We start from the raw sequence: 16,683 nt of genomic DNA, 5'->3' as shown, positions 1-16,683 counted from the left end.
CATTCCAGTTTAAGATGAGAACCCTCCCACCTTCCTCATTTCTCCTCTTACCTGTCTGCCGCCAAACATCCACCTTTAGACACTTTGGCCTCCATCCATCTAATGTCACGTGATAACATTTAACTCCATGTTATTACATTATGATGACCACATGAACTCAATCATTTTAAATTAAGTGCATACCATATTCCTCGTCCACAGTAAATTCCCGAATAGGTTCATTTTTAGATTTAAGTTAGATTTGACAGAATGGCTTTTCATGAATCGAACTCCTTTTTTTTCAGTCCTTCATGTGCGCTGCCTTCCACCCAATCTTATATTCACTTCATCTCTCAAAAGTTTCTGTTCGGCGCTCTTTAGCAGAAAAAACATGTCAAGTTGGGTTTTTTTTAGCAGGCTTTTCCTTTTTTCAGACGGATGTCATGTGGTTAATGAATTTGTGTCGGCAGGTTTTAACTGTCAGCTGTCACACTTACACAGTTCCATCTGATGGATTCCAGTTTATTTTCAATGTCTGCTTTACAGAGGAGAGTGACAGGATGATGGGCGAGGGGGAGCAGGGAAGACATGTCTGTTAGTGGTTGTGAGCATTGTTTTTGCCACTTCTGTTTTATTAGACAATATAACAAGAAGGTGAGACTGAGAGGTGCAAAAGGGAGCCACAATGTGACCTTATTTGATTACTTGAATTCTTCATTAATGAAGACAGGACGAATTAGCAACACTCCTGGTAGAGTTTCCTCAGCAGGCAGGAAGTTGTCAAAATAAGAGCCACATTGTTCATGCAGTGGAGGATAATGTTGTCATGGACGGCAGACTGAGAAGTCAATGTGACATGAATGTGGAAGTAGCTATAAAAGAAAAAATGGTCTTGAAGCTTAGCGAGATCAATGAGCGCTCACAGTGTTCGTCTCCTCTTACGCACAGAAGCTCCGACATAGGGGCTACACACACACACACACACACACACACACACACACACATGCAACACAAATATACAAAGTTACACACTCGGACACACACACACACAGACCACAGTGCTTTGATATGGATGAGAGCAGCAGATACTATTGGCAGGTCTCATTTTCATAGTCAATTTCATCCTGACTTATAGCCCTCAGCCCTTTCTCTCTCCCTCTCCCTCTGTCTGTCACCCCCCCCCCCCCCCCCCCCCCCCCCTCTCCCTCTGTCTCTCCGTTAGTGAGTGATCTATGGTCATGCAGCACTATTGATTACAGCCCTCAGCTCAGTGGCTGTGAAGTCAGTTCCTTTTTATGATTCAAGGCGGTGCTGTATCTATGTAGTCGGGGCCCCGTCTCTGATGCCACGCTTTGCTGGCCTGAACCATCTGTACTTGAGAAGTGGCGTTAAATGAAAACAAGCGAGATTAAATAAAAGCGGACAGAAGGACAGGTTGAGGTTTCAGTTGTTACAGGCACAACGGGAAGCTTCCACATAAGTGCAGGTAAAACCCACAGTACATAAGTGACTCCTTACACCGGAAAGTCTTTTCCCCTTTCTTACCGAGCTTAGCTTCACAGACCACATTCCCTCTTACACAAGCTTATATAATGTCCCTCTCTCTGTCCTCTCCCCCCCCCCCCCCCTCCCTCTGCTGTGTCTGGTCCCCCAGCCTACCAATTAAGGGTTTGCCAGCCTCCTCCAGAAGTGCCCAATGCTGACATGCTGATGGAGGACGGCGAGTTGGAGATAGGTGAGTTGTCTGTCTGCCTCTCGACATGTCAATTTGATGGAGCGCCGAAAACAAATAGCATCTTCTCCCAGAAGGAGAGCATACTCTTTTAATGTACACAGTTAATACAGACATCACTTGATGTAAATTCACTTCAAAATCCAGGTAATGATACACTTAACATAGTGGTGGAGGAAATAATAATATTATTATTGCAGGTAAAGGTTCTGCAGAGAAAATGTCACTTCAGTAAAAGCACACAATGGCCACACTAAGTGGTAGATAATTATATATTATATTATTGCTAGCATGTTAGAAATAGTTGACATGTATTTGAGTGGAAGTATGAGGTGGTGTGAAATAGGAATACTCAGCTGCAAGTACCTCCTATTTGTGCTGAAGTCCGTGAGTCACCACTCAGTGTAAATCAACAGTGATGTTCCCTTCCTGCTGCCTCGGCTTTCTAAACACTCATAGTTCATACCCGTTTGGTGCGTTCAGGTGACATCATCAGGTACAGATGCCACCCTGGATTCTCATTGGTTGGCAGTGAGATTCTGACATGTCGCCTTGGAGAAAGACTGCAGATGGACGCGCCACCTCCAACATGCCAGGGTGTGTGAATACAGCAGCTGTTTTACGAAAACAAACGTTTATAACAAAAATGGTGCATATTCATACGCCATCTTTCTCCCTTTGTGTTCCGCCCGTAGTCCAATGTCCCGCACATGATGTGCGATACGACTCGTCGGGTGTCATTCTGAGTCCCGGCTGGCCCGAAAGCTACCCCAACCTCCAGATGTGTTCATGGAGCGTCACCGTGGAAAAGGGTTACAATGTCACCATCACCTTTGAGAGTTTCCACACTGAGAGAGAGTTTGACGTGCTGGAGATTTTTGATGGTAAACACACACACACACAGAACAATCTGCACACACACACACACACAGACAGCAGGTTAACATTCAGTGAAGAACATTAATCACAAAGGACCAAAATATAACAAATCACCGTTTTCTTTGTATCTCTTTCTTTCTCTCTCACCTCCTTATTTTCCTCTCTCTCTCTTTCTTTCTCTCTCCCTCTCCCTCTCTCTCCCTCACTCCCCCTCTCTCACTCTCTCTCTCTATCTTTCATACTCTCTCTCCCTCACTCCCTCTCTCTCTCACACACACACATTCTCTCTCCCCCTATCTCTCACCCTCTCCCTCTCTCTCTTCCTCTCTCCCTTCCCTCTCTCTCTCTCTCTCTTTCCCTCTCGCCCTCTCCCTCTCCCCCCATCTCCCCCCCTCTCTCTCTCTCTTTCTCCTTCTCTCTCTCCCTCTCTCTCTCACACACACTATCTCTCTCCCTCTCTCTCCCCCTCTCTCTCCACCTCTCTCCCCCCCTCTCTCTCCCTCTCCCACCATCCCTCCCTCTCTCTCTCCCTCTCTCTCCACCTCTCCCCCCTCTCTCCCTCTCTCTCCCTCCCCCCCTCTCTCTCTCTCCCTCTCTCCCCCTCTCTCCCTCCCTCCCTCCCTCCCTCCCTCTCTCTCCCACCCTCCCTCCCTCTCTCTCTCCCTCTCTCTCCCACCCTCCCTCCCTCTCTCTCTCCCTCTCCCTTTCTCTCTCACTCTCTCCCCCTCTCTCCCTCTCCCTCATTCTCACTCTCTCCCCCTCTCTCACTCCCACCCTCCCTCTCCCTCTCTCTCTCCCTCCCAGGGGCCACCGCCAACAGTCCCACCCTGGCGACGCTGAGCGGCGACCTGCCAGCGCCCTTCAACCTCACCACCACCGGTCACCAGTTCCTGGTCCGCTGGTCTTCGGACCACGGCACGAACAAGAAAGGCTTCAAAATTCGCTATGTTGGTGAGTACCAAAGTATGTATCCCAACTTTATTTTACTACTACTTTATCTCATCGTAGTGCATGGACATAAGGACAGAGGCAGACAGAGAGACAGACAATCTGAGGGAAAGAGCACTTGGAGGAGTTTGACCTCTAAGTTGTGCATCGATTGAAAGCCTCTTGTGATTTTGAGAAAAGAGGGAACATTCAAGAAAGTGTTCACTGACTCACTTGCACATGTTCTACCTCACTTCTGTCTGTCTCCAAATTGCATTATGATTAACTTTTATATATTTAAGAAAAGCCTATTGAGCACAGATGCTGGCAGGTTTGCACCCGGGCCGCTCAGTGTTGCTTTAGACTGATGGGCATTAAGCACCTTCGCTTGGGTAATGAGACTTAAGTGCTGTATTCAAGGGCATTTTTTGGCATTTAAAGGGAAGGTACACAGCATTACCGGTTGGGTTTACATTTTCACCTCATGCCGTGCAGTCAGGAGGCTGCTTCTTTAACCTTTAAATCACCACTGGTCTGTATGATGAATTAAACACTGAATAATAATAGAAAAGCCTCCCAGGACGTTCACACCCAGTAACCTTCTGTGGTAGCTGTGATTAATGTGAGCGTCTGCAAAGAGTGTTAAGCATAGGTTGTAAGCCCACTAATAGCACAGTTCAACTTTATTATTGTTTTTTTTTTCTTTTTTTTTCATTTTCACAATGACAGCATCCTCCTGCCACCACTGTCAGAAAACAGAAACATTATGATGGATGTTTTCTCATTATTAAGACACAGCAACTTATTTTGTTCGAAGAATAAACTTCATCATTATAACAAGATAAGCCGGTGTTTCATTATGTAAAGCCCTTGTGTTATTGAAGCAGCGGTTTAATGGCATCAATCTTCCTATCTTACTATAAGGGGAAAAAAAGCCTGGACCTGATCTAATGAGAGCTGGCTGCTTTGCCAGTTCAGTGATACCAGCCATCGACTTTTAACGCTTTTAGAAGTTCGTTTTGTAAGATGGCTTTAATTAGAAATCACTGACAAACTGTACAAACCGTTGGCAGCACTGATTCTATGTTTCCGACTTTCCTCTTGTCCCCCTGCCTTCCTCATGAGCCATCCGTGGCCCTTTCCTCGTCCTTTGCACTAGCACACACGTCCCCTGTTGCTGATTGGCTGGAACAGCGACCACTTTGTTTGTTTCCTGTATGCAGAGCCAGAATTGTGCATGAATATATTTCTTCAGCGCTCACGCAAAACAGAGAGCTAGCATCCCGTGAGGACATATTAAGTGTATTCGGCAAAAAAAAAGTCTATTGGGTTACAAACACTGCACCTTTAACTGGCGCTTGTTAATGTTTGATTCAAAAATCCAGCACACGGATGATCCTGGGCCAATGGCGGTCCAGAGGGACGTATGAAACAGACTCATTACTGATAAATAAAGACCAGTTAAGAACCTATTTTTGGGCCCTTGTCCAGTTTGAAGAGTTACAGACCAGGCAAGTTGCCCAAGTTAACATCTAACTGAACCCAGGCCCGGGTAATATTTATATGCTATGAGGAACACCGACTTGCATCTCTCGGTGCAGAGACAGAATCATCTAGATGATAAACTAAGGCTTAACTTGTTGCCATAGCGCGTTATTGCTTTCAGTGGGAGTCCCTGTAGTTTTGCAGCTGCCAATATCGTCTGGAGGAAGGCATTAATGTTTCTTGGTGTAAGAATATTTCAAAATCTTGCATTGTGCCATCGATGTGTGGGCAAAGTGTCCGATAGTGTCTGACATCTACTGTAACTCTACTCACTGATTGATCAAAAAACTCTGCCAGAAGAGAGTTATTATTTGTTTTATCTTGCATTTATAACGCCTGTCAGATTCTAGTTGGCTGAAACGCTGGAAAGGTTTAATTGCCATTATGAATATTGTCGTTCATAATTCTGCTCACACAACTTTTTGTATGGTTGAGCCCATAAGGTGTTGAGATGTTCTTGGAGTGATGACATCACTTCATCTCACGCCTCTTATAGCGCTGCTCAAAATGCACAATTGAAGCCATAGTTGTGATCAGGAAAAATGATAATTTACTCACAAACGAGATACTTTTTGGCTCGGCCTTCTATAGTGTCATTAATACAATAGTACAATAGAGTAATGATCAGACATTCTGTTTTATCACAGCAACTATTATACAATAATATGGTAACAACATAGTACTGTTATTTCGGCATGGTTATAGAATACTGTATAGTAGTAATAAAGTAGTATAACGTCACGTTAACACTTTCTATGATGTCCATTATTGTAATGTAATTATAATATTTTTTACAATACTTTATAATGTGATTATAAGTTACTCTAAGTGGTCGTTGGTTTGCTAAAGTAAAGTTTAAAAAAATATAATTGCATTTTTGATTCTTGTAATAAAGTGTTATAACTATACAGTGCTATAAGCAGATTATAAGGCATTATAAGCATGTTTATAATGCCTTATAAACATGGGCGTCATAGAAAGAACCTTTTATGCTTGATAACGTTCTTGTTCCTGTTTTAGTGGCGCTGAACCGTCGTTTTAAATCTTCTTTTTAATTGTGTTTCCTCCGCTCCAGCGCTGTACTGCTCGACGCCAGACTCGCCGCTCCACGGCTCCATCTCCTCCCAGAGCGGCGGCCATGTTAACAGCGTGGTGCGCTGGGCGTGCGACCGCGGCTACCATCTCATAGGCAACGCCACGGCAACCTGCCGCCGCTCATCACTGGGTTACCACGCCTGGGACTCTCCTGTCCCCGCATGTCAAGGTGGGTTTGCCTGTCTGTGTGTGGAGTGTGTTTATACTGTGATGTTTATTCATATCATTATTATTTTTCAGATATAAACGTGAAAATGTACACTGGAGCAAATACACTGATGATTATAGTTTGTAGAGGAATACTCAAATGTAGAGCTAACCATATTTTAAAATAAAGTAATATAAGATGAGAACAATAACAAAAATAAATATTCCACCTTCAAGTGAATAAAATGCCAGATGCATTGTTTATATGAAGGAGCTGAATGCCACATATAATTAATATCCAATCAGGTAAATTAAACAAACTTCTTCTTTCTCCTTCTATCTCATTTTGTGTTTATTTTCAGAACTGACTGTAAAATGTTCTACAAGGACTAGATTAGTCTTTTCCTTGTGTTGTACTTGTAATTGCTTTCCTCCACCTATCAAACAAGCACAGGGAGGCGGGGTTCGTGGCTGCTTTTCACAGGAAGTCAAATGAGGGATGTGTAGCAGATTGTCAGCGCTGTGTAATTACACGCCGCGGCGCTTCACAAACCAGTCTAAATAAAACCAGCGTGGACTGTGAAGCAGCATGCTTTCAGCCAGACGGCGGTGTTCTGTTGGTATAACCGGTTGGAGCTGAAGACCGGGCGTCCCTTGATTGTATGTTTTCATGTGAGCTTGTGACAAACGTGGGAAACGTTTCAAACAAAGCACGCATCAAAGCTTCCAGACGTAAGTGTGCGTTAGGGCTTCTGCGTGTCTCATGTTGTCTTCTTATCTGTCCTCCCCTAGCTGTCTCATGCGGGGCACCCAAGGCTCCTACGAACGGTGGCGTTGTAACAGCCGACTACTCGGTCGGAACGAGAGTTTCCTATTTCTGTAACGACGGGTACAGACTCTCCAGCAAAGAGCTGACGTCGGCCATCTGTCAGCCCGACGGCACGTGGAGCAACCACAATAAGATCCCACGGTGTTCTGGTGAGGAGCAACGATAGAAATACCCAATCTGACGGTGTTGCAAATGTGGTACTGTATCGACATAAATGCACACTTCAATCTGAAACGTATACTTAAATATTTAAAGCTGCAGTGCGGTGGTTTTACATATAAATGAATGTCCGTCACATTCCAGCCCCAGCCGGTTCACACAATGATGATTGAGCCGTCATGCATTTAAAGCAGAAAACTTTAATCCTTCCTCTGTTTTTCAACTTGTTACTATACTATACTAATATATAGCAGCTGCTCCGTTGCTGTGGTCTCTCCCATATGATAATTATTCTCACTGCCAACAATTTCTGCACTCCAGCTTTAATATAAATACTACATTGTTGAATCAATAGCAATTAAATAATCATCTCCGACTGAGTAAGATGGATACATTAGATTGAAAGCAGCATATTGTCATTATTGTGCATCTGTACGATATCTTACAGTGGCCCCGCCCTTTAATATCTATCTATTTAACGAATAGAAGCAGATTGTTTTACTTCGTCCTCACACTGTTTCCGTCTCTGTAGTGGTGGTGTGTCCCAGCATCGGGTCATTTTCTCTCGAGCACGGCCGCTGGAGGATTGTCAACGGCTCCCACTACGAATACAGGACCCGCATCGTGTTCACCTGCGACCCGGGATACTACCGTCTAGGCCCCGCCCACATCCAGTGCTTACCCACCGGCGCGTGGAGCTGGAGGAACGAGAGGCCGCACTGCCAGGGTGAGGAACGAACAGCACACAACGACTTCATATCCAAATGATAAATGATATCAGAATGCTCTTAACTTCCTGGATTCCTGGAATAATAATCCGACATAACAATCCCCCCGAAAACACGCAGTAGTTGTTTTCACACTTTGGTGCACAGATTAAACTGTTAAACTCAAACAAGATTTGATAATTAGTGAGCTTTGGACAGAGTCGGAAGAGCTGTTTCCCCTCATTTCCAGTTATTCTGCTAAAATAGATACGAGATTGATTCATTTTGCCTCTAACTCTACGCCACAAATCTAATCAACACATTCCTTTTGAACGCAAACCAAGCGCCCTCAGCATATTCTCAAATAATGTAGTCAGAAAAAATTTTAATTGATTGATTATGTTGACTGATATTGCGTTTGCAATATGATTTGCAATATTAGAGGGAACGATCACTTTTACATCATCAACTTGAGAAAAAGTGTAATTAAATATGTGTGAAAAACAAGCATCGAAACAATGTTGCAAGTTGTAGCCTAACAAAGGTTTGGCTTCAACACTATGTGTGTTCAGTGTTGGTGCATTTTGTATTTCCATGAATTTGATTAAAACTAGTGATGATTGATGAAGAGGAAAACATTTCATTCTTCCAATCAAAGCGGAAAGATTTTTGTTTTTACATCTGGGGTCGTCATTCTGAATCACCCTTATTTTACTTGAAAGAAATTTGTGATATTTGAAACTTTTCAGTTATTTTTTTGACCAGAAATGTTTCCAGTATAGGGAGAAAAAAAAATTGCACCAAATTTGCGCAATTAACAGCCGCCATTAGAAGCATTCCTCGCCGAAACCAAAGAGCTCTGCCACCTCCTCACACGCCTGAAATGAATGAGTGTCTTTTAAACTGCCTTGTGTGTTTCAGTCATATCCTGCGGCGAGCAGCCGTCTCCACCCAGCGGGAAGAAGATTGGGACTCAGACGACATTTGGCGCTACGGCCATCTTGACCTGCGATGCCGGCTTCATGCTCGTGGGGTCGGCCGTCAGAGAGTGCCTGTCATCTGGGCTTTGGAGCGGAACGGAAACACGGTGTTTAGGTATATAACTACCACAACGAGATATGTCTTTACTTTGTCTTTTTCTGACAATACACCTGCTCATGCACACGAAAGGTCGGCCATTAGAAAGGGATTTTAGCAGCTGTGGTTTTCTGAAGTAATCTAATGAGGACAGGTATCAAAGGTAGGCACTGTGCAGCCCGTGGCCTGCGCCTCTCGTCTGGCTGCACAGCTGCTCCCCTCGGGACTCGTCCACCTCACAAGCAAGACCGTCACGAGCTTCTGCTGTTCACCCACCAAGTTCACTTTGACTGTTCTTTTAATTTTTTATATATATAAGCCAGGAGAAAATTACCGTTTCTTTCTTCTGCCAGTGCGCCAGCCAGAGGTAACAGATGTGATGACACGGTGCTGTCACTTCTCCATGAAGCCTCAGTGGGAACAGCGCTTCCCAGAATACTTCACAGGCTGAGGGGGATATGAGATGCAATTTATAACGGGAGAGTTCAATGGAATTTAACCTAGACTGATGGGGAGGCATGATTCTGTCAAAAAAAAAAGAAAAAGTAAATAGATAGCCCTAAAAAAACATTTCTATTCAATAACTTTTCCTCTAAATCTTCAAAACAAAACTGTTTTTACTGTACTTGTTTTGCTTATTTAAAAAGATGTCACATTTCAATATTTTAACGATGCAGACTACTTTGCATGTAAATCTGAAATGTTGTCTTTTTCTAATGCATGCATTTAAAACACTTTGACTCAGCTCTGTGAATGACTCTGATGAGGGAGTGAAGAGCTGTTACCAGGTAAAAGCCTGATTCTTTAAAAGCACAGGGACATCTTTATTTTAAAGATAGATGCTTTCAAAGTTATCGCAAGGCACAGTGACACAGCTGGTAAAGTGCTGATCATCTGAGTCTTCATCAAAAATGACAGGTGAACCACTTCACGACAGAGCTCGTAATACTGTGTGAAGCTGGGAGCGCCTGTTGTGCTGCCACTTAAATGTTTCATGGTATGAGTCACACGTCTCATAGACCGAATAAACCACGGTTTCAACCTACTTTTGCAGGCTTGTGAAAGTTTTAAGCAAATGTTAAACAATAAAAAAAGCCGGGGACAATGTTACCTCTTGTCTGATTCCTCTGTCTTTGTTTTTTTTCAGCTGGTCACTGCGGGATCCCAGAAGGCATCGTGAACGGCCAGGTCATCGGAGAGAACTTCGGTTACCGGGATACGGTCGTGTATCAATGTCTGCCTGGCTTTCGGCTAATTGGCTCGTCTGTTCGCATCTGTCTCCAAGACAACCAGTGGTCTGGACAGCTGCCTGTCTGTATATGTAAGGAAAACACACATCTACCTCTCATTAAAGGTTCTCCTTAACTTATAAACTAACCCAAACCCTCTACACTCCTTAAACATGCTCGTATGAAGTGTAGAAGAAGGATGAAACATTTACTAGCTATGAAGCTGCATCTCCAAAACCAACAAAGAGGGAAATCTGAAAAACAAAACTATTCTTGGAGTTTAATATCATGTTTGTGTACGCAAGCAGAGGATCAAAAGTAATTGCCCTCAAATGTTTGAGACCAAAGTGTATGTACAAGAAGCTTGAATGGGATGGTCTGTTTTGATATCTTCCACTAAGTGCTAAATACCAAATAGAGGAATTTAATTTCTTTCAAATAGAGGCTGTTTGAGTGTAAGTATAATGGTTTTGATGATATGCTTAGAATTTTAATTTGAATGTTGGATATTTGATTTGCCTGTGAAGTTGAAAAGTCAATATCAGCCATCTTACAAATCAGTTTGGATGCATAATAATACAAATTCCTTATGTTTGACAAATGAAGGTTTAGTATTTTTAATCAGTCAAATCTCGATAAAAGGTCTTGGTATCTGTAAATAACAAAACAAACCGTAAAACTGCTCAAAGTAGAAAGTGGGATTTGACAAACGTCCAAGACTAACATGGTTTATGTTCACCGATAATGGAAAAGAAAAGTAAAAAAAGATGTTTACTCACAACCTTGTAATAAGAAAAGAAAGAGTAATATGATGGTCATAGACAAAAACACATTTACAGCGGGAGGAGGTCAACTCAGTTGATGGAAAATAACTAAATCAAGAGTGGAGCTTGATCACCTCATTATAAAACACCTAAGTAATGTCTTTGTTATGGTTCACTGGTAATAAAAATGATGATTTATGGAATACTAACAGGAAATTACCCTTCCAGGTATGAGTGATTGTGTGTGTGTGTGTGTGTGTGTGTGTGTGTGTGTGTGTGTGTGTGTGTGTGTGTGTGTGTGTGTGTGTGTGTGTGTGTGTGTGTGTGTGTGTGTGTGTGTGTGTGTGTGTGTGCGCATGCAGGTGCAAATTGTCTTTGGTCACTCTAAATGGGAACTCTAAACAGAAAATGATAGCCTCAAAACTTTAACTTTCCTATTGAAATAGTAAAATTTAAAGGCAGCGTTTCCTCTCATTGCATACCTACAGCATGCTGAAAACAGGTTTTAAAGAAAGATCATGCAGGGAATCTGATGTGAGGAGTAGAAAGTACAGATATTTGTTTTCAAACATAGAGAGTAAAAGGTTGTCAGATATCTGCAATGTCTACTTAAGAACAGTTACAGTACAGTATTTACGGTCAGATGAGCACTAGTTTAAGCTGATATTTCCAGCAGTATGTGAGGTTAATCATGGACAGACAGACACATAACAACATATATCAGTGACAACAGTGAAAACCCCCCAATGTGTCCACAAAGGGAATTGGTCTGGGAGAGCTGATACACTCCAGCCACATTTCATCCAAGTCCAAATTAAACATCCAACCTTTTGTTTCCATATTGAGTAAAGGCCAGTATACAGTTTGTATTTTGAGAAATATCCTTTTGTCTTGATGTATTCACCCAGTAGTCCTGAGGTTCTGAAGAGTCTTATATAAAGGGCCAGAGGATCCGGCTGCCAGTATGGTCTGGATGAGATAAATGGCGAGGCTCAAGGATAAAGCAGCAAGGCTCTGACATTTCCAGGCTACTGAGAAAATCTTCTAAAATTGGGCACTTACTGTGAGCGTCGTGAATGTGTTTAGGCAGCTACTGGGCACGGCTAAGGTGGCGATGATGAGTGCCACCTCGAGCCAATTACAGGCGCCTTTCCCTAAAAGAGGCAGTTCACTAAATTATAACTATGTTTGGGAGGCGGAGGCGGTGACATGGCGTCGACATCTACGGAGCAGCGGAGGCATTTTATTGCCTCAGTGGAATTGTTTTTGAATGGAACATGGGGATTTTTTTAGCATGTATGCATGTTTGGGCATTGCACGCATGTCTACAGGTTAATGTTAGTGAGTGTGTGTGTGTGCGTGTGTGTGCGTGTGTGTGTGTGTGTGTGTGTGTGTGTGTGTGTGTGTTTCTGCTGCTTTTTATTGAGGTTATTCATGCAGAAGTTATTGAAGGAAATCATTTTATAGTTAAATTATACTGTAATTATGGAAATGAGAGGCTTTTGTGTAGAGACACAGACACAGAATGGTGATGAGTGTGTGTGTGTGTGTGTGTGTGTGTGTGTGTGTGTGTGTGTGTGTGTGTGTGTGTGTGTGTGTGTGTGTGTGTGTGTGTGTGTGTGTGTGTAGCTGCAGGGCATGCTGAGGGTGTCAGATAAATTTGTCTCTCAGACAAGCAAACAAACTTCTGATTCTCACTGATCAGGTGAACAAAAAGATCTCGGCTTTCCTGCCTCTTCTTGTCACCATCATCTCGTCTCGTCCTCCTCTGGTTCCCTCTCTTCTGCTCTATTTGGTTTTCCCAATCCGATTTCTATTCAAGGTCAAAGGTCGACTGGTGGATAAGCAAATTACTTGTATTAAACTTGCATATAACTGACAAGCAATGCACATTCAAGTCTAAGGCAGACACTCGCTTGTGTGGCTTTCATGTCGAGAAGAATTATTATTGCATTGGATGTTGGTTTTAATGAGAAGATGAAGCAAATGGGTTCTAAAAAGCCAGAAATTAAATTTACATCACATCTGTGGTCAACTGCAGCACTGTGAGTACAAAAACATTCACCAAGAGACAACTAGACCATCGCCATGTAATCTCAATAACAGATTATGCATTCATATGCACATGTCAATTATATATAAGAAATATCTTTTTAATGTGGATATTGCATTGGACAGTCAAATGTACCATCTTTCTCCTTTGAATGCATGTAATAAGAAATGCGTATGCAGGTTCATGTAGGCACGATTCCCTCTGTCTTCCCTGTAGCGATCAGCTGTGGCCATCCAGGAAGTCCCATATATGGTCGTACAGTGGGAAGCGGCTTCAACCTCAACAACGTGGTCAGCTTCGTTTGTAACCGGGGGTATGAGATGGAGGGGCCTGCTCGGGCTCAGTGTCAGGCCAACCGCCAGTGGAGCCACCCGCCCCCAACGTGTAAAGGTGGGGAAAAAAGTTAAGTGTATTCACCCCTAACCTTATTTATCCCTTACCTTTTAATACCACCTCAACGCTCATCTTTATTTACCCTCACTGCCCTTTTTTTTTTTTATTTACCCCTCCCCTGTTCCATTTAAGCACTCTCTCCTTTTCCTTTTCTTGATTTAATGCCGTTTTGAGGTAGATTTAAAAGCTCCACATCCCACCTGGCTCCAGCCTCCTGAATGGAAGTGTCTTGTTTTGGTGAAACATAAATTCTCTGAACCTGTTATCACCATATGGCCATTTTACAGAATAAGGTGCCGATGAATTGTTGTAAAATAAAAAATGCAAAGCGTAACCATTACACTTCACCTGTGCTGGATTCAGGAGACACAAAACCCCTCTTTATCATAGCATCACATAACATTTACCCTTTTAAAAAACAGCCCTAATTAGTTCTCTTTTTCACCACAACCTCCTAATTAAGCCCTATATGATTTTACTGAGGGGGGAGGAGAGATGACCCTCACTGGTTCATGCCAAATAACACATTCTTTTCTCTGTGTGTGTACTTGTGTGTGTTCTTCTCTGTGTCTCTATGTGTATAGTGGTCAATTGCTCTGATCCAGGTATCCCAGCCAACTCCATCCGCCAGAGTAAGATAGAGCACGGGAACTTTACTTTCGGTACCGTGGTTTTCTACGACTGCAACCCGGGGTATTACCTGTTTGGATCGCCCGTGCTGACCTGCCAGCCCACCGGACAGTGGGACAAACCCCTGCCTGAATGTATAGGTTAGTGTGCCTCTTTCTCACCTGTGACGGTGGCCCGTTTGAAAGAACGGGTCCTTGATTTCAGACGGAGGCAGATGACAGCAGGCGTCTCATCCTTCCTGTTAATGATGTGTTCTTTTTGGCCTCGGAAGTAACACTCCTGACAGCGGCTTCTGCAACTCCTTCTCACAGAGCTGTGTAGTTGAAACGAGCTGTCTTTCCTTCCTTCACCTCTCTGCCTCTCCCTCTCTCTCTCTCTAGTTGTAGACTGTGGTCATCCCGGCTCGCCCCCTAACGGTGTGCTGAGCGGAGATAAGTTTACGTTTGGTTCAACGGCTCGATACTCCTGTCTGGGCGGAAGACAGCTGAAAGGAGAATCATCCCGGACTTGTCAGCTCAACGGGATGTGGAGTGCCCCCATGCCCTTCTGTTCTGGTAACCATTTTAATCCTTATTGAATATACAGACTTTTGAAGTCCACCCTATCAGGAGATGGATGGATAGGAGATGTAGATGAAAGACGAGATGTCGGGGAACATGTGAAGGCAACAGAGCGTGGAGCGCTTCATGCCTTAACATCCCGCGGGCACATGTTCTTAACCCTTTTTTGCACTCAGTCGAGGGATAATGGGCTGGACGGGTGGATGGACGGATAGAGAGTATGTTTGGCACATGAAAAGAGAATTTATCAGTACCTGTCTGTTAAAAGGGTTGCCGAGCATAACCTCCCCCCTACACCCACACGAACCCTCAGCCGCGGCCCCTTGGACATGCACGTTTCTGTTCTGGTAGTCCGATTTCAACGAGTTTGAAAGCTTTTTTTAGGTGTTATTTCAGAATATTTCTCTTGTGATGATTCTCACGAATGACATCACTCCTGAAACTGTGAACTGAAGGGTGGGAATAAAGACTTGGTTATTTAAAGGGTAACTTCTGTATTTTTCAACCTGGACTGTATTTTCCTGTCTTTTTGTGCCAACCATTTTTTATTTTTTATTTTTCAAGTTGCTCCAGTATTTATGAAGTCAACAGGCTGTGATATTATTGCTCCTCACTGGCAACTTAAAGTCACAGAAAGTGCTTGTTTTTGCCACCGTCAGGCTCCCAATGTTATTAATAAGTGTCTGACAACATTATGGGAAGGACCCTACAGAGAGAGAAATCATTTTTCTTTGGCTTTTGCTTTCTTTTTGTTAATGCGTGATGGGAATTGTTGCTGGAAAACAATGGTGGAAACATATTAACTGATATGCAGTCTTAGATATGGCTTTATCGATAAAACACTGAATCCGACTCAAATTTTGAAGGCAATTGATCAAAAATCTACACGTCTGTCATGAACAAATTTAAATGTATTAAAATGTATTCAAATTGAAATGCATATTCATATAAATAATTTAATACTTCTGTTTATATATAGATTTCCTGTGCATTTGCTGTATTGTTGTTTCCGTGGAGAGTTGATTTTAAGACAACAATACTGTCGATGCACCGCTGTCATTGTTTTACTTCCTCCCTCCTCCTGGATTTACTGTATATGCATATTATGCATACTTATTGAGCTAGATTGTCCCTCCAGACAGAAAGCCTCCTTACCTTCCATCTTGTGTAAACAAACCGTCTAACTTATATGGCTCTCAGCTGGCTGGCTGGGAGCGCGATTACGGCTCTCCAGACTGAGAGGCTCCCAGCTGCCGCTTATATAACAAACCGGCTGAAAAACACATTCCGCGCGAGTTGACGAAGAATTCATTGTTATTTACAGCAATTGCCCGGGGGAGACGGCACAGTGAGCGAGGGTAATAGTGTACGGGCGCAGTGATTCACGGTTTTTACCTGGCAGGTCTGTACCAGAGTCCTGCAGAGATACGAGTTCACCCCATGGTCAAAGCGCTACGTCTGCAATTCTGCTCCGGCGACCGCTGATAAGCCAACGGCATTTCTGATTTCTGATGTAATGTTCTTCTTACCACATTTCAGGGGCATAATTAATTTTCAACTGTGTCCAGACCCGAAGCCTCGTATTAAATTCCTCTCATGTTTACTTTATTGGGAGTAGGCATGTGACAATGTTAAAACTATGTAATAATTATTCTGATCAGGGGGCGCCACAATGGGGCCCGGTCTATGCTCAGATGTCGGCACGGCGGTCAGCGACCTCCTGTTGCTGGCTAGCCTGGAGTCCTGTATCATCCATCTTGTTTCCCTGTGAAAGGACATCTGACAGCCAGGAACAGAATGAGTAGTGGGGAAGCCTAAGGGACTAGCTGGGTTAACTTAGCTTCCATCTCAGCTGGTCTGGGTGCTCAAAAATTGCCGTAATGAAGTTCATGGGAGCTACCGACCGATCTGCCAGACTTGGCGAGCCAGACTACTAGAATGCTGAGAGCCTTGACCGACTTGAGACTTAAGGGTTGGA

At 43.4% G+C, this 16,683-nt stretch overlaps 1 protein-coding gene across 2 annotated transcripts in view; it reads left to right on the top strand.

Annotated features, from left to right (window-relative positions):
- csmd3b (CUB and Sushi multiple domains 3b) overlaps positions 1-16,683 on the top strand; it is a 278,535-nt gene that overhangs the window by 244,921 nt on the left and 16,931 nt on the right. The window contains exons 47-58 of one of the 2 annotated variants that reach the window (XM_084033058.1): positions 1,634-1,714; positions 2,195-2,308; positions 2,407-2,595; positions 3,395-3,553; positions 6,138-6,326; positions 7,097-7,282; positions 7,825-8,019; positions 8,921-9,094; positions 10,224-10,397; positions 13,339-13,512; positions 14,100-14,285; positions 14,526-14,699. In XM_084033058.1, coding sequence (XP_083889184.1) covers positions 1,634-1,714; positions 2,195-2,308; positions 2,407-2,595; positions 3,395-3,553; positions 6,138-6,326; positions 7,097-7,282; positions 7,825-8,019; positions 8,921-9,094; positions 10,224-10,397; positions 13,339-13,512; positions 14,100-14,285; positions 14,526-14,699 — 1,995 coding nt within the window. Of the gene's footprint in view, positions 1-1,633; positions 1,715-2,194; positions 2,309-2,406; positions 2,596-3,394; positions 3,554-6,137; positions 6,327-7,096; positions 7,283-7,824; positions 8,020-8,920; positions 9,095-10,223; positions 10,398-13,338; positions 13,525-14,099; positions 14,286-14,525; positions 14,700-16,683 lie in introns of both variants that reach the window. The other variant, XM_084033057.1, reaches the window with a different exon arrangement.

The sequence above is a fragment of the Eutrigla gurnardus genome, assembly GCF_963514095.1.
Source record: "Eutrigla gurnardus genome assembly, chromosome: 17".
Taxonomy (NCBI): Eukaryota; Metazoa; Chordata; class Actinopteri; order Perciformes; family Triglidae; genus Eutrigla; species Eutrigla gurnardus.
The sequence above is the reverse complement of the archived record's forward strand: the minus strand, read 5'-3'. Positions and strand labels throughout refer to the sequence as shown.